The 18,642-nt window shown below is 40.0% G+C and overlaps 1 protein-coding gene and 1 long non-coding RNA gene across 2 annotated transcripts; one reads left to right on the forward strand and one right to left on the reverse strand.

Moving 5' to 3' along the window:
• The first annotated feature begins 1,841 nt into the window (after window positions 1-1,841).
• LOC112450290 (cholesterol 24-hydroxylase) lies at window positions 1,842-18,607 on the forward strand. The gene is made up of 15 exons (XM_025004357.2): window positions 1,842-2,187; window positions 2,269-2,346; window positions 2,556-2,637; window positions 2,780-2,853; window positions 3,739-3,825; window positions 4,005-4,143; window positions 6,740-6,850; window positions 6,941-7,103; window positions 7,205-7,270; window positions 15,669-15,741; window positions 15,819-15,903; window positions 16,110-16,220; window positions 16,389-16,477; window positions 17,618-17,684; window positions 17,778-18,607. The coding sequence occupies exons 1-15, from the start codon at window positions 2,039-2,041 to the stop codon at window positions 17,916-17,918; spliced, it is 1,515 nt and encodes a 504-aa protein (XP_024860125.1). The 5' UTR covers window positions 1,842-2,038; the 3' UTR covers window positions 17,919-18,607.
• Window positions 6,939-13,488, reverse strand: LOC119617993. The gene is made up of 2 exons (XR_005234520.1): window positions 13,190-13,488; window positions 6,939-9,985 (listed from the first exon to the last, which is right to left on the reverse strand). It is a non-coding gene; the product is annotated as an uncharacterized LOC119617993 (long non-coding RNA).
• Window positions 18,608-18,642: the final 35 nt, after the last annotated feature.

Raw genomic sequence — 18,642 nt, forward strand, 5'->3', positions numbered from 1 at the left:
CTGAATTTATTTTGCGTTAATGAGTGATCGCCCTGCATTTTACACAGATGTTCAGTCAGACTCCTTATCTCCTCTTCAAGTTCAGCATTTTCTTGCTCCAGGCCAGAGATCATTTCATCTTTACAATTGAGGTTCTGAGTAAATTTAATCTCCGACACCATGGGGAAAGTTTCCTCGCTGGGACAGGTGTTAATTCCAGCGTCAGCCTGCAGGTCTGTGGCGCTCTGGTTAGGCAGGCGATTTTCCTCATTCTCAGGTGGAGTCATTTCTGCTGCTGGGGGTGGCTGCGGTACGTCTGGCTGCTGTAACTCTGGCTGTGGTACGTCTGGCTGCTGTAACTCTGGCTGCGGTAACTCTGGCTGCAGTAACTCTGGCTGCGGCACGTCTGGCACCTCAGCAGACACGTCACCCTCAGCTGGAGGCTGGGAGTGCGTCTCTGCAGCCAGAAGTTCTGTCGTTGGACCTTTCACAGATTGTTCCAGAGTTTGCTCGGCAACCTGTTTAGGTCTTATTACAGGCTGGGATGGAGCTGATACAGAAATGCTACCAGATCTGTCAGATGTTACTTTCGAACGATTCTCTACTTGGTTTTTGTTTAACGCCGCTGGTATGTTATATTGCTGTTTCAATTTTAACGGCCCTTTTCTTTTTAAGACAGGAAAATCATCCGGAGCAAACACCTGGTCTGAACCGGAGCCAGCTTCATCACTGAAACTAATTTTCTCTGATTTTTGTGGAAGGTTTTTGGTATAATTATAAGGAGCTAAAGTTACCTTCAAGTCCTGGTTACAGGCGGCGTCAAAAGGTTTCTTACGTTTGGAGTTAAAGGTGTTTGTCTTAACAGTATATGCCTGCCTTTTGGAGATTTTTGTGTTTTTTCCAGTAGCTTTCATGGTTTTAAATGTAGTTTCTTTAAGAACACGATGTTTAACAAAAACTAGAATAGTTTAAGGTAATTTTTTTTACTCACGGTAAGTGACGTAGGTTGAGAAATCTTTCACAGATGCACTCGCAATGACAATCTGTCAGAAAGTAAATGGATGTGGAACACAAGCCATACTTAAAGCTTTATGATGTCATCAAACATCAAAGGACATCAGATCAAGGCAAGTAAGTTAGGCTCCACCTACATTAGAATATCCCCGATGATGTCATGAAACAGGTGGCTTGTTGCTAGGCAACAAGGCCCACACAAAACATAAAATTAAAATAAAATTATTCTTTCTTTATATTTTGTTACCATTTATGTTACTTAACAGTGTTTAAATACCCCCACAATAACTAAATTCTCTCAGTGGATCAAAAAAAATTGTTTCTATTCAATGCTGTCCTGCCGGTCAGAGCCTTTGGTAGAGCAATTATATGCTGCGATGAAGAAGATAATACATGCCCACTTTTACTGAACTCAAGTTATTTATTTTTGTAACAACTGAGTTGTTCTCTATTGTATTTGCAATGAAAAAAGACGTTTCAAATAGAAACCCATAGGCATCACTATAACAGATGTATTAACTAAATAGATCTACATGGTTTAATGGTTGCAACAATAAAGTAAACGTTCTCAGTATTTATTAAAATGGTCAAAGCCATTTCAACAGTCAAAGCTATGAAAGCTGTATTAAAATATATTTGTAAAAATATATATATTTAAAAAGTTAAAGTCGTGGAACAGTGGATTATATGGACATTGATATATGGATGTTCCCCCTCTTTTTGTCGAAGTGGTTTAGCCCTGGGTCTGAACAGCCAATCGGAAGAGACCAGTCTCAAACTATCCGGAAGTGCATTTGACTAAAAGAGACATAAACAATGACGTATTTCTGGATATACGTCATTGGACATAAACATTTGCATGTCAAACAACGTGTGACCAAATCATTTAAGACCAATTTAACGCGATAACGATCACTTTTCCAAGTCACGTGACACGTCACGTAACTTCGGCACTCCTTACTTTTATGAGGAGGGTCATATATATTAAACACTTTGTGAACCAGCTTGTGCGCAGATAACTTTGCTCTCTGCAGGACTTACTAAAATGGCAGTGTTTCAATTACTTTTGGGCCTTGGCGCAAACGCGCTTTTAATTCTGTCTGTTTTTCTTTTCATCGCATTTCTCCTTTACTGCTTGTACATTAAATACATGCACATGAAATACGACCACATACCCGGACCACCCAGAGACAGGTACACTTGTTATTAGGAGGCTGTTGTTTGTTAAAATACTACGACATTAATTGTGACGTTTTTGTTTTTTTCTTACTTTAGTTTCATTTTTGGGCATTCGGCAACGTTGTCGAGGATTATGAAAAGTGGCGGAAATGTGCATGAGAAGTTCCTTGAATGGTAAGTCATGCAGTGGAGCAAACTGATAAAAACAGTTCTTAGAAGTTTCTGCATATGGATGCATAAATGCTGCTTGCATGTGTGTAACTGAGAGTCGGTTTGTGAGGAAATTGTTGCATAACTCACTTGTAACATTGTAGTCTGCTCAGTTAATGTATTAGTCGATGTATTATTTACAATTAAAACCAAAATTGTCCCTTCATTCACAGGTCTGAGACCTATGGGCCTGTTTACAGGATAAATGGGCTGCATCTTGTTACTGTGTGTGTGACCTGTCCAGAGGCAACAAAGGTAAACACCTGTTTCAAAAGCACTGTCTGAAAACAGTGTTAAAGTGCACACTCAACAGATGTTAGCAGTGCAAGTTCTTGCAATTTAATAAATGCTGACTACTATCTGTAATTGTTTAACTTTTTATTTGATCTGGTTTCAGGAAATCCTGATGTCCCCAAAGTACCCCAAGGACAAGTTTGTCTACAACAGACTCTTCGGCCTGTTTGGTAGAAGGTAGCTGTCGGACTGTCAGTACTGATTTTGATGTAATTAGTTGTCATTCCTCCACAGGTCAGACATTGAAGAATAAAATGTGTTTCAATGGCCAGCTCAAATTAAATAAATTACTTGAGCAGCTGCAATCCCATGATGCACAAAGTCCAGAGGGCAGCTGAAGGGAACTCATCCAAAAAAGCGGTTCTTCAACCTTGCTGTCCTTTGCTTTTTGGCCCCACAACCTTGTTCTGGAGGGACGTGGGTAGTTCATAATCTGGAAGGGTGTGGTTCACCATAATGTCCTTTGATCTGGTTTTGGCATTTGATATTGCTCAATATAAAACCATCCCCTTTTACCTGAATCAGTACTTTTTCGTGGTGGAGGACTTCCTGATCCTGAATGATCCTAGGATCCTCTGATATTGCTGACTATAAAAACATCACTGATAATGTATTGTGTTTTTGGACTAATTTACAAAGGCAGCGTTAAAGAACAGTCTTGTCTGAGTAATACAGGTATGGCACACCAAAGACTTCTTCAATGTCCTGATCAAGACAAACAAAGTTAAAACATGTTATATAAGCCACCCTCATACGAGAAATTTAATTTAAAATTTAGGCCCTCAGGCCCTTAAATTTTAAGGATCAGTTCCAGAACTGATGTTGAGAACGGCCTGAAAGCAGAAATGTTGATTTAAATAAGTCCTGTTCTTTACCTGTGAAGCTGAAATGTCAGCCGTTTTTATTTGAAAAGAACACAATTTAGTTTTGGTGATATAATCTGGTTTTGTGAATTTATATTGTAAGGTACTGTAACTTCCATTCCAGTTTTGAGTCAAATCATAAACATTTACAACCTCCTTGTGTAAAGTTTGAAGTATTCACACACCTGTCTAATTGCAGGTTTTTTGGCCTCGGCCTGATAACAGCACAGAATCATGAACTGTGGTACAAGCAGCGCCGGATCATGGACCCTGCCTTCAGCAGCCTGTGAGTTGTTCGGTCATTATATCATGTGGTTTCAGTCATTGTTTATCCTGCTCAGTTTGTAGAAAAAGTTTCTCTACTTTTTCTGCTAGGTATTGTTCAGTTACAGCATGTGTGTAAGATTCTGCTGATATCTTCTGGGTGAGGGGATTTCATTTGCTCTGAAACTATCATTCCTTCAGGTATTTGAGAGGTCTGATGGGTATCTTCAATGAGAGGGCAGAGAAACTGATGGATAAGCTAACAGAGTTCGCTGATAACAAGACGGAGGCCAACATGCTGCACCTTCTCAACTGCGTTACGCTTGATGTGATCGCTAAGGTATCATTAATCTTGACCAAAGTAATATGTCTGAAGAAAATGTGACAAAACCACCAGCTAAAATGCTAATCTTGGTACAATGTTTGGTTTAAGATATTGACAAGCAATGAAAACAATGATAGCAGTACCGTATTCTCCACACTATAGGACACACTGGATTATAAGACACACTGTCAATGAATGGTCCATTTTCAAACTTTTGTCATATATAAGGCACACCTGTCTATAAGGCGCATTAAGTGAAACAAAATAGCCCCCTGTCTTTTCGGAGAATACTGCACCGATGTAGGCGTCAAGTATAAACGCCTCCATGGATCGCTCAGGTCAGCGGGCCGTGCACGGAGCCCTTCGCGACTATAACTGAGTCTTAATGCTGCAAGCGGTGCAGCTTTGTAGTTTACCAAAGACGTACTAAAACATTACTGATTTTTTTTTATTGGATTGATAGATTGCGCAAATGGAAATGGAAAATTTTATTAGGCTGAAATAATAACACAAAGTCCAATAAAGTACAGCTTCAGGTGAGTGGTGAGTGGCTGGTTAACTACCAATATGGAGGCTATTACCAGGACCTTTAATAATTATTTTATAGGTTCAGTTGAATAACCAGTTATTTCTTTTAAACCCATTGATGAAAGCAAACCAGTCTTCTACATAAAAGACATATCTACTTCTGAGGTTCTTAACATTATTTCTTCCTTAAAGACCTCCAAAGCCAAAGATGGTTTGTTTTGGTTTCAACAACAATTTCCTAAACTTTAACAAAGAGCCTCTTGCCGTACCACTCACTCACTTGATAAACTTATCTGTGAAGGAGTCAGCTGTACCAACAGCATGGAAGTCAGGCAAAATTTCCACAGTTTTTATAGCCGGTGATAAAACCAAACCAGGAAGTTTGCAACCAATTCATCTTTTACCTCTAGTTTCAAAGGTGGCTGAGATATGGGTCTCTTTCCAATCGATAGAATGCCCTAATATATCCTCCTGAGACCCTACGTTCTCATATGAGGACATTACATTGAAAGAATGCACACCAAACAAAAGCTTGGTTCTCAGAAGGTTAAGGGATACCCCTCTCCACCCAACGCGGTTCAGATTTTGCAAGTTATCAACTGAGGCAGCTACCTGTTATTTTCTTGAGAACATCAAACGCTTAATGGGTAAGCAAGGTTATGTTGGGGCTGTCTTTCTAGATTTAAAATGAGCTTTTGACACTGTTAATCATGATGTGCTCCTGTCAAAGTTCTCCTCTCCCATTTTAATTTCTCCATCAGGGTCTTCTGCTGGATGAAATCATATTTATGTAATAGAAAACAAACTGGATCAGATTCAGTTTCATTGTATCTTAATTGCTTAGCTGGGGCCCCCCAAGGCTTTATATCGGGGCCTGTTCTTTTTAGTCTTTATGTTGATTATTTACCAAATGTTTGTTCAAGTTCCGCTATATGCGGACGATACAGTATTGCTTACACATTCTCAGACAGTGCAAAAAGCAACTACATGTAGGTTGTTCTCACACAAGCCAGCAGAGGGCCTAAGGCCAAATGTTAATGTGGAGAGAGACTTGATGTGGTGGCTCAGTTCAAGTGTCTTGGTGTTGTCAAATCTTACATTTAGGCAACATATTAAAGAGACTAAAACTCTATTCAAATTCAACCTGACAAAGTTTTGTCATTTCAGACTATTTGTCACTTTGCATTCGGCAAAAACGTATATATGCATGTAATGATCTCTTCTCATATACAACCCCTAGCAAAAATAACCACTCTCGGAGGATGTTCTTTCATTTGTTTGATTTTGTATAAAAACATAAATCACGGATAGGCCACAAAACTATTATTTTTCAAAATTACAGCCGTCTAGCATTAAGAAACAAAAAAAGAAAGAAATATAATTGTTGTGGTCGGTCACACTTAGTCTTTTTATAGATCAAGTAAAAGAAAAAAATGGTGGAATCACCCAAATTTGAGCAGAAAGTTATGGAATCATGAGAAAAACACTGCGCTGTTGGTACTTTGTTGCACCATCTCTGGCCTTTTTTTTATAATAGCTTGAATTCTCTGAGGCGTGGACCTAACTTATGACAAACAGTGCTATTCACTAATCTGACTCCAACTGTCAGTTATTGCTGTTGCCACATCAGCTTTGCAGGTTGGAGTCTTGTACTCAACCATTTTCTTCAATTTCCACCAGAGATTTTCAACCGGATTGATGTTGTTTGTTCCCTAAATGACAGAATGTAATTTTTTATTTATTTATTTATTTTTTTTCATAATCCTATCCTTTGTTTTAACTGACATCTCTCACATTGGAGCCATGATTTATGTCAGTCCGCTTTGGGCAACAGCTCTCCAAAGTGTGAGAATGACACTGAACCCCTCATTGCCTTTGATGTGTGCACAGAAAACTACCACTGGGAGTTAGTACTCTTAAATGTGAATCTACAAGCTAATAAATTATGGGGTGGGCTTGGTTTTTATATGCACAGCTTTTCTATTTCTTTTGTATAAATTATGATTTCAAACCTTAGAATTAAAAGAGCATGGACATTATTTTTCCAATGACTTTATGTTGCTTGTTTATTCATAAATTCCAGGTTGCTTTTGGCATGGATTTGGACCTCCTGCAAAAAAGTTCACCTTTCCCTAAAGCCATTGAGCTTTGTCTAAAAGGGATGGTGTACTACGCCAGAGACCTTTTTTTTGAGGTAATGCTTCAGTTTATATAATTTGGAACATGCACAACAACAACCTTATGAACAGTAGCCTGTTTGACATTTCAAGTCTGCTCATTTCAGTACAATCCAAAGAACAGACGATTCGTGAAGGACGTGAGGGAAGCGTGTGACCTGCTGCGAACAACTGGAGCTCAGGTGATCCAGAAGAGAAAGACGGCCATGCAGAACGGCGAAGACGTCCCAAAGGACATCCTGACACAGATCATCAAAACTGCTGCCACAGGTTAGAACAAAAAGTGGAAAATCTGAGAAAAGTTGTCCCAGCATGATTTCAGTCAGCAGCATCAAACCGTTGCCTTGTCCATTTTTTTTGTGTTCTAACAGAAGAAAACATGACCAAAGAAGATGAGGAGTTTATGTTGGACAACTTTGTGACGTTTTTCATTGCTGGTGAGTCTTTGTGGTGAAATGGGATGGAAACTGCTCCAAAATGAGCTTGAAGTTGTGGCGTCATTTGTACAAAGCTGAGGTTAATTAAAAACTGTCCATTCATTCGTCCATTCTCTTTACCTGCTTTTTTGTTTAGAGTTGATAGGTTGCAGTTTTTACAGTACCACTGAGTGAAAACGGGGCAGGTAGAAGAACAATCTGATACTGTATAACCTGGTCCTTTCGTAATGAGTCACAAAATTACATGTGACCATGCTTAAGTAAACATTTATCCATAAATGAAACTGCAAACAATATCATCATATTATTATTCCATGAGTTCATAACATTTCATTGTTTTTTTATTTATAATGTTTCTTAAACTGATTTTTTTTAATATCATCATCCAGATCATTCTATAATTTGACTCCATTTGCTGAAATACACATCTGCTTTATTATATTTTGTGTAAATGAGCTTTCCTTCTATCATCTCCAAAACAGGATCTGTAAAATATTTGGCAACATTTTCTTTTTAGCTTCTTTACATAACCTATAAAATAGGAAGTCAAATCTTTAAATGTCAATATTAATTTATTCATTTAAAACTGCAATGCTGAACAATTTGTATATATTTTTGTAGTTCATGGGAGGCTTCCAATTGAGTTTATGATTTAAAATAAAGTCTAGAAATGTAACTGTTGGGTATTTATTTCACCTAACCTGACAAAAGAAATCACACGGAGAGGGCTTGTTTATCTTTCGTGAAAGGCTTCGCAAGAGGAGAAGTTCCACAACAGCGACTAACAGCGTGCTGTCCAGGAAGTTCTGACCTCTGCATGAGCTAACTTTTTTTTATTAAGGAAAAGCAAAGGGTGTGGACTGAGCCAGCCGGAGCCGGTCCAGACCGTAGCGTAAATACATGATAACACATAGCTGAGGCAGAAGACATCTTGAACCATAACACAGAGATTGTAAGACGCCAGAAGCTGGCGCCGCTGTGTGTTACCTTGAAAACTTGTTGACACGAGCACAAACTTTAACAGCTTGTGAGCTTGAGAGCTCGTACGATAGGAATGAACTGCATTAATGCCTCTGACATTCAGTTGTGTCACGTAGACGGTTTTGCACACAAAGGCTGGAAACATTAAAAAAACCCAACAATTCCCTCCTGTTTATCAGACTTAGTTGAAAACTGAAACACAAAGAAAATATTGTACCACAGTGCAAAAACCCATAAAAGAAACAAAATACCAAAGTTAAAAAGCATAAAAATAAGATGAAATGGTTAAGATCATAAATCATAAACATAAAAACTAATTGAACAACAAATCATGAAAGCAAATTAAAATGGAATCATTAATGAGTGGAAGAATCAGAAAGGGAAATAAGAATTGAGAACCAGAAAACATAAAAACAAAAGTGAACGACATGTATGTACCTCCATCAACTTCTGAAACCTTAATTGTAAAAACATCAATTTTAATTAAAACATCACAAAACAACTTTTCTATTCTTCACTGAAAACACAGGTCTGTTTCAGAATTAAACTTCATATTCAGCTTCACGGAAAGGGCACAGTTTCACCACGATCACAGCTCGCCATGGCTGCCATCTGCATTCGTACCAGCGTCTGGGTCACCGCTCTGGTCATCATACTTTTAAGACGGGATGACACAACAGAAAAACAGAGAGAACAGTAACAGCACAAAGATCACTGGGGTGAATAGTCTCAGTAGCAGCTGCCACCAGGTCCCAGACGTCAGCCAGGACCACAAGTCGAACGGCTCAGAGCCGTGGGTGGCAGACTTCACATAACGGCGAAGCTCTTCTAGGGCGTCGTGGATCAGGCCTCCTTCCTCCGTCTCATCAGGGATGTATGTACAACATGCAGTCCCAACAATCTTGCAAACCCCACCTTGAGAGGCTGTCAGCAAGTCCAGAACTACGCGATTCTGCAGAACCATCTGTCGGATGGCAGACAGTTCACTCCGCTGAGGTGTCTTTTAGCCCTGCTCCTGAGGTGTGTAGGGGAAGTATTGTCCTTTTTTAGGGCGAACACCGGGCTAGCCAGCGGTACCAGGGCGCATAGGCCGCCCCAATCAGGTGGGAGCGCTGTGTAGGCGTGGTGCCCACACAGGAAGTACCAGTCAGTTAATACCCGAGAGCCCATGGGACCTGGCTCAATGGTGCTGCACCTGGTTTTGCCAGGTGTGCCGTTTGAACGTGCCGTTAAATTAAAAGTCCTTCTGTTCACATGTTGGTAACATCTCGTAAGGTTGTATCCAGCCCACATGGTGCGGTTAACATCAATTCTGTTTGAACGTGCCCAGAGCGCACAGAGTGAACATGCTGCAACCACAGCGCAACAGAGAATCCACCACTTCAGGTGTGGAGTCCTCATTGTTGCTCAGACTTCAAAGACACACGAGCCCTTTAATAGCCTAATGGAACTGGGATCGGGTGTTTTCTTCACTGACGTTGAGACGCCCCACCTCTAACCAGTGAGGCCCCTTTGTAGTCAGACTTCCCCACAGTGCCGGTGCTTTTAAGGGTCGAGCACTCTTTGCAGCTTACAGTGGCTGAGATGTATCCAGCTGGGCCTTTCAGCGATCTTCACTGCGGTGGGCGTGGTCAACAGCACTTGGAACGGTCCTTCCCACCGTGGGCTAGCCCAGTTTTTCCTTGTCACTACTTTGATGTACACCCAGTCTCCTGGTTGGACCAGAGGTGTGTCCTGTTGGGAAACAGAATCAGATGGCAGTAAATTTGCATTTGACACTTCTTTCATTTTTAGTGTCTTAACCATGTAGTCTATCAATGTCTGTTCCTCCTCTGCTTGTTCTAAGTCTGATGAAAACAATGGCAGTTTGTATGGTCTACCATAGATGATCTCAAAAGGTGTTAACCCATCTTGTGTAGGAGAGATTCTCTTGTAGAGCTTCACTAAGTCCAAACAGTCTGGCCATGGTCTGCCAGTTGTCTCCATGCACCTTCTTAACCTGCTTTTAATTGTTCCATTGGTTCTTTCCACCAATCCGGCGCTTTGGGGGTGGTACGAACAATGTTTTTTTTTTTAGGTCATGCTTAAATGTGCAGTCATAGTTTGCATCACTTGATTAACAAAGTGTGGCCCATTGTCACTGTAAATTGTTTGTGGGATGCCATGCACAGGCATGATGTTTTTGCAGATGGCTTTTGCAACTGCTATTGCATTCTCATGTTTCGATGGGACTATTTCTACCCACTTTGAAAATGCATCTACCATCACCAAACGATACCTGTACGGTCCACTTTGTGTTATTTCAATAAAGTCCATGTGCATGGTTTGAAAAGGGTAAGATGGTTTCGGGAAAGAGCCTCTTTTAGGCCTCACGTGCTTTACACACGTAAAGCACGTGAGGCCTGCTTTGCAAAAAAATTTTTTAGAAAAGATTCAATGCCATACGTTATAAAATGTTGCTGTATTATGTTACACATGCCCCCCCGTTGACACATGACAAAAGCCGTGTGGCACGATTGCAGCTGTTTTGTAAAGGGATTTAGGCAAAACAGGTTTATTGCCAACCTGATAAAGGCCATCCGGCGTAAGCACTGCGCCTCTGTTTGACCACATACGTTTTTCTGTCACAGAAGCTTAGGTTTGGAATTTTGTCTTTCAGAACTGTTTTACATGCTCCTGTATCACGCAGGAATTCAATTTGCTTATGATTTATTACCAGGGTAACATAGGGCCTCTCTTTTAATGCATTTAAGAGTTCCCAAGCCCCATAAACGTCAAGTACATTTGTGTCGGCAGCAAAAGATGAGTCGTGTTTAGTTTGTTTTGTTTGAGCCCGGGATGCAGACGCAGTCAGTCATGCTGAAAATCCACCACGCCCTCTTCCTCTTTTTGGGCCTCCTCTGGGAGGGCCCTGAGTTTTGTTTTGAAAACAATTTGAGGCACGGTGACCTGTTTTACCACAGGTCCAGCATGTTAAATCTTTGTCAAAAGATTTATGCGATCTGATGTGACCTTTGCATTGGCCTCCTGTCGGACCCTGATAAAAAATGTCATCAGTGGAGAAATCATCTTCACAGTTTACATAAAGAGCTCCTCCACTTTTATTAGTTCTTAGTATTTTTTCAGCATGTCTAGCGTACGCCATTAAGAGTGAGACTGCACATGTGTCTACGCCGATGAGGTTTGTTGAGATCCAGGCTGACAGCTCGGGGCGGAAACCAGTCAACAGACAGCTCTTTAAGCACTGCTGGTAGGCTGAGCCGTCATCCTTGCTCTGTGAGATTCCACTGTGTTTTTTGAACTCTTTTTCAAATCTTATTTTAAACTCATCACAATTTTCTCCCGCTTTTTGCTTAACACCAGCTAAATGAATATAATTTGCTTGTTTTGTAAATTGTTCCCGCACACGGCCACACAGCGCTTTCCACTGTGTGTCATATTCTCCAGCCAATTTGTGATTGTCCCCGTTGTAGTCTAATGGTCTGTTTTGCGCATCTCTTCCTGTGTAACCGCCTTCTATATCTGCCCAGTGTTTAGTTAATGAGGACATCGCAGCTTGTCCTGTTTCAAAACCATTTAATCTGTAAGAATGGATAAGCCCATTCATGTCTTCAATCCATTTTTCCACATCCTCAGAAGGAGGAGTAACACCTTCTACAGCTTTCCTGGCCTCCTCTAAGGTCCAGGGACGGAAAACATAAACCTGTGGAGCTGCATCAACACCTGAATTTGGGTTGGCCACAGCAATCATCGGATAAGTATTAACACTAGGCACATCCTCTGGAGGTGCTTCAGGGGTTAAATTTTGTAAAAGTTCTAAGGATGGGTACAAGCGAGTACCCTGTTGTCCTGGATACGGTGGAGGTTTTAAAGGATTTACAGGATCTGAAAGAAATTCAGCCTTGGATGCATCTTTAAGTGCCGCTTCATCCTTATCATCGTTATCTGATTGAACAGCAGATACTAAATCGGTTTGTTGAACTAGTTTTTGTTCTGCCTGATGTCTAGTAACCGTAGGTGATCGCCTAGTAACAGAGTGTGAGGATGTGGGGACTGATTCCCCCTCCCCCTCGTCCCTTTGGAGACGGCAAGGTGCTCTTGGTTGAGTTTCATTGTCTTCTGGGCGCACAAAAAAAATTTCTGTTTTCTCTTGTTCTTTTTGGAATTTTCTGTCTTTGGATTGATTAATTTGGTCTCGTCTAATTTTTGCATTTTGTAACCACAATTTGGCACATTCAATTTCAGCTTGAATTTTTTCTCTTTTCTTTCCCTTTTTCATCAGCGCTTTAGTTTCCAGAATTTGTAAGAAATACTGCCATGTGTCCACTTTCAATGTACCCTTCATTTGATATTTTTTCTCCCATCTGCCCAGGTACTTAGTGCAACCTGGGTGTTTTCTCTCCATAAATTTATGGTCACCTTCTAATGTTTTACTTGTTTTGTTTCCCATTTTTTTATTTTTATTTATTTATTTATTTATATATATATATATATATATATATATAGTACTCTGCTTTTGTTAATATGTCACAAAAAAAAACAACACAATTACGCACACATTTGCAGCCAAACGCAGCCAGCCACTCACACTCACTCACTCGCTCAGGTTTTTTCTGCGTCTCACTGCTCTTTTTCACACACACAGCTAAAAATAGCTTGCGGGGCACAGTACTGTCTCAATGCTGTGTCTTTACAACAAATAATGCCACAAACATGCACACAGACGCAGTCGATCACACCTATTGAACGTTCATTTCTGATTTATGAGATTTACTTAATATCAAAGGACTCTCAACCTTTTGATTTATGAGGTTCATTCAACCTCAAAGGACTCTCAACCTCTTTAAGTACTTTTTCAATAATTTATGAGAATTGCTAACTTCGAAAGACTCTCAACCCAGTTTTCCTTTCTGCTAGAAGAAAAACTCTTTTACTCACCCCTCCGGTGGTTGGTCACTCCGTCCGGAACCCGTCAATCCGCCGCTGGCAGGCGGGGCTCAGACCTACGGTCACCGGCCTGGTGAGAAACGACGACTTCCAGGGCTTTCCTTTCAGGTTTTCGGTGCGTCTGTCCCCGCCGTCAGCAGATATATTGAGACCGGGTTTCACGGCACCAAAAACGTTGGGTATTTATTTCACCTAACCTGACAAAAAAATCACACGGAGAGGGCTTGTTTATCTTTTGTGAAAGCTTTCGCAAGAGGAGAAGTTCCACAACAGCGACTAACAGCGTGCTGTCCAGGAAGTTCTAACCTCTGCATGAGCTATCTTTTTTTTATTAAGGAAAAGCAAAGGGTGTGGACTGAGTCAGCCGGAGCCGGTCCAGACCGTAGTGTAAAAACATGATAACACATAGCTGAGGCAGAAGACATCTTAAACCATAACACAGAGATTGTAAGACGCCAGAAGCTGGCCTTGAAAACATGTTGACTCGAGCACGAACTTTAACAGTTTGAGAGCTTGCGAGCTCGTACGATAGGAATGAACTGCATTAAAGCCTCTGACATTCAGTTGTGTCACGTAGACAGTTTTGCACACAAAGGCTGGTAACATTAAAAAACCCTAACAGTAACGTTATAAACCCTTTTTAACTAAAATTCACTCCAGCTGGATAAGTGACCACAGGATCGAAACTTCTACCATACATTGCATCCATATTGTCTGTAGTCATCTTATTTACCTGGGTTAAAGCAAATATTACTGAAATTTCCACATATGAGTCATATTAATATTTTCTTCCATGAATTAAACTTTCAAATTTTGCCCTAAAATATTCAATATTAGATGTGGTGTTCCGTAAATGCAGGCTACAGTAATATTTCTCCTTTTTTCCCATTTCAGTTTCAACATCTCACATTTCATCACGCCATCCAAAACAGCTGACATTTGCTCCACCGTTTTACATTTCAAAGACCTTTTAATAAATGCTACACCACCACCTTTTATCTTTACTCGGCTTTTACAAAGCTACTTCCATATCCTGCCACATTAAAGTGGGAAGACAGGACGTATTATGGTATGGCGCCATCCGTCTGCTCTTCTGTGGACCATTTCTAATTCGAGCTCTAAATTGATAACACTTTAACGCCAAACTGAATAGCTGGACACCTCATGGGTCAAAAATGAGTCCTATTAATTTTAACATTGCAAGGTCAAAGGTCAAGGTCACAGACAACCCCTTTGTGAAAACCTTGCCTGTGCTCTAACTCTAACTCTGTTCAGGATTGTTGTGTGAGGGAATTCATGCTTTGGATTTTGATTGTTCTGACAAGTTTTTGATGGGCCTCTGAAAACGAGACCTCCAGTGGTCTCACATAAACTCTCCAGAGCTCTTGGCTGTGTTTATCACCCTGAAATGCTCCCTCCCATTCCTCAGCGGAGAGGACGAGAGGACGATGACACAACAATGGTAGCTTAGATCAACCGTCAAGGGGGGGACTGCGTTCCCATTGGTTACACCCTCTGGCACGCAAACTGATCTTATGACGCAGCAGGCGTCTCCTGTTACTCAGAGCCACCCAAGTTCCAGGCACATTAAACCGCGGGACCAATATGTCTGCGTGCCCACTCCACCTGAGACAAAGCTGCGTTTCGGGCCATGTTTACAGAGGTCTCCCTATCCCTCCGTAAACCGTAGTGGTAGTAGACACTGAAACAAATGCTATGAATGATAACTTTAGGTTGCTGAACCCCTGAGATCCAGGGTTGCGTAACCCCGGTTCTCAGAGTAGCATGACTGAAATTTCAACATATTATTTTCAATGAATGTCAGAGAAAGAGCTACCTAAAGGGTATGTGATGCAGACGTTGCGATAACCAGCCAATCGTGTTTTTTGTCATAAGATAAATGCTACTGAGGAACACACAGAGGAGGCACATTCAGTACTAAGATATCTTACTCATACTCCTCGGAGAGCTGGGGTTATACAAGTAACCTAAAAACTTCCTCTCACATTGACACAAAGGCCTTAAACAGGCAAACTAATTTAACTGTGTATCTGTCTATCTATTTATCGATCTGTCTGTCTGTTCATCTATTTATCTGTTTGTTGTTTTTGCTTCTGTTCTTCTGATTTTAACTTTAACAATTCTGTTTCTGCACTTATTGAACACTCCGCATTCACACTGCATTTTCACAGAAGATTTTTTTCTAACAAAAGTAAAATTATTTGATACTAGTTATACTACTACTGGACTAGTAATTATTGTCAACATTGGTACTGGCTCAGAATCTTAAAGCTGTTGTACCACTTGTTATTGTTATGTGAAATTTCTGTGTTTTTATGTAAGGACCTCTTTAATTTTGATGTACTGACAACAATTCCAACCACCTTCAGTGAAGTTATGTAATGTTACACTATTTTATTTTAAAATGATTGTTTTAATTCACCTTTGTCAAAACCTCCCTGCATTCTAGGTCAAGAAACAACAGCTAATCAGCTGGGGTTCTGCGTCATGGCACTTGGAAGACATCCTGAAATTCTGGAGAAGTAAGAGATAGTAATAGTTCTTTTAAGTTTGTTATATAGTGAAGACTGGTTTCTGAAGTAGAGTTTTGACTTTTCAGAGTGAGGAAGGAAGTGGATGATGTCATTGGGATGAAACAAGACATAAGCTATGATGACCTCGGGAAACTAGTCTACCTTTCACAGGTACAGACCATGAATGTGCAAAATACTATCAGTATCCTGAATGATTTTAACCCCATGTTCATTCCCGCAGTTAGTGTTTTAAAGTCAATCAGGCCACTTGTTCTTTTAAGAAGTTCATTCTACTCGTCTTCTTGTTCAGAGTTTTCATATAACATGTTTGTAAATGGAACTACATTTATGGTCCTCACATTGTAACCCTCCCACAGGTGCTAAAAGAGACACTGAGAATCTACCCAACTGCTCCAGGAACATCCCGTCAGATTGAGGAAGACATGGTGATTGATGGTGTCCACATCCCTGGAGGAATCAGCTGTATGGTGAGTACTTTTGCTTTAAACATGCTTGTAGCTCTAAAGCTGAAACTGACTGTCTGCTGCCTGTACATCACAACATCCATGTATTGATCAGAACAAAACCAATTTCTAGGCCACTGAAAACACTTTTCAGATTATTACTTAAAATTTATATATATTTCTCATATTTAGTTTGACTCCTACGTAACTGGGAGAATGGAAAGATTCTTCAAGGACCCACTGAAATTTGATCCAGACAGATTTCACCCAGATGCTCCCAAGTAAGCAGAATAAAATGTTCTCTTAATGTCAAGTTTTTATTTCTGTGTGACTTAACTCTTCTGAGGCCCTCATAATTGAAGAGAGGAGGAGCTTTCCTTGTACTTTGGGTCCATTTGACCCGAGGGTCACAGGAGGGTTAAGAAGGGGGCCGCTCTCCTGCATGTTTTAGATGCGTTCTTGCTTTAAAACACCTGGATTAAAAGAATGACTTGTAGACGTGCTTCTGGAGAACTTGATGATTTGGTGAGGAGGTGATTAAACTGTTTGAATCAGGTGTGTTGGAGCAGAAAAACCTAAAACTTCCAGGACAGCGGAGCCTTGAGGCCCCGGAGTTTGACACCCCTGGTCTAGGCCATGGGTCATTAAGAAATTATAGGAGCTGGTTCATGATCCCAATCACCACCAAAATTTAAGCGTTTGTTCTTAATGACAACCTCAACATTTCCTGAAAATGTCATCAAAATCTGTTCATTGCTTTTTGAGTAATCTGGTGCACAGAGAAACAAACAAACAAACAAACAAATGCTACCTAAAACATGTACCTCCTTGGCAGAGGTCAGTGATCAGAAAGGACCAGGTCCTAACATTAATAGAAGAAATGTCAAAACCTTTTGAGATAACCAGAACTATATGATCATTAGCGTGCGTGGGTTAGTTGTAATGTCCTGATTATTGTCTTTACAAATATTATAATCTGCTGCAACTATTGAAGAGTTGCAGTCAGTGCAGATATCTGACAATATTTCAGCAAAGTCTTCAATGAACTTACCAGAATTTCTTGGAGGTCTGTAAATAATTAAACCAACAACCTTTTACTAGGAAACAAAGATATTAAGCTAAAATGACCAAATGTAATTTCCTCGTGCTGAAATACAGACATGAAAATGGCAGCTAGTCCTCAATTTTCTCACCAGTTCGACATTTATTTATTTATAAAATTAAAATTAGCTGGTGGTGCCTTATTAAAAATAGTGTTCCAGCTACATTCAGTCAGCCATGTTTTTACTGAGGAATAAAATGTCTAATTTACAAGTTTTGATTATATCATTATTAAGGCTTATAATAGCTCTGCTCGGCTGCTAGAAACTATCATTGTGGCAGATGAAAGAAATTAAACTTCTCTTTATCTGTTTTACCAGGCCTTATTACTGCTACTACCCTTTTGCCCTCGGTCCGCGCTCGTGCCTGGGACAGAACTTTGCTCAGGTCAGTGGGACAAAGATTACTGATCACCCAGTACATTTACATTTAAAATATATGCATAAACCCTAACACAGCTCAGTGGTTATGTGTTTTCAGATGGAGGCTAAAGTGGTGATGGCAAAGCTGCTCCAGAGGTTTGACTTCACTCTTGTCCCAGGACAGACCTTTGACATCCAGGACACTGGTACGCTGAGACCGAAGAGTGGAGTGATTTGCTATATCAAACACAGGAAGTAAAAAATAAATAAAAACTAAGTGATTTTAAAGCTTTAAAAGCTAAGTCTTAGTGTGTATTCCTGCTTCAGCCAGAATCTGAATTTTATTGATGAAAAACTTAATTTTCCTATTTTTTTGTAGGATAAGTGACTCATTGCAATGCAAACCATAAAATCAAAAATAAACAACGTTATGCTAAGCTATATTAAATGGTGTGGTTTTAAGGGGTCTACTCCATTAGTTTTCAAGTTATATTCACATGCAATTCTGAAATGCAGGTAGACACTCAATGTACACAAATCACTCAGCTGTTCTTAAATTTTGCTTACAAATTTTTCATTTATGCACACATTAACCATTAATATGAGGAAAAAACTGCAGATTTTTTTTCTTAATGATTGTTTTTTCTTTTTGATTAGTCTTCATGACATCGCACTGTGTACCTTTAAATCTTTCTTAATGATTTTCTTTTTTTAAATTGTGTGATTAATTTTTTATGCCAGTTTTCAGTACTTCAATGTTAAAGTCAGTCAATTTATGTAACAATAACTGAATAAGTTTTTAAATGCTGTGCAGCAATTGCTTTTTGTATTCAGTCTGCTGTTTTTGACCATTCAACAGTGACCACATGGGAGCGCTGTGAGTTTGTTTCAAGTAAAATCTCGAAAACTGGTAAACTTTAAGTGTCATTAAACATATATTCCACCTTTCTCTCCTGTGTTCCAGTGTCTTTGTAAACACAGTC

The sequence above is a fragment of the Kryptolebias marmoratus genome, linkage group LG19, assembly GCF_001649575.2.
Source record: "Kryptolebias marmoratus isolate JLee-2015 linkage group LG19, ASM164957v2, whole genome shotgun sequence".
NCBI lineage: Eukaryota > Metazoa > Chordata > Actinopteri > Cyprinodontiformes > Rivulidae > Kryptolebias > Kryptolebias marmoratus.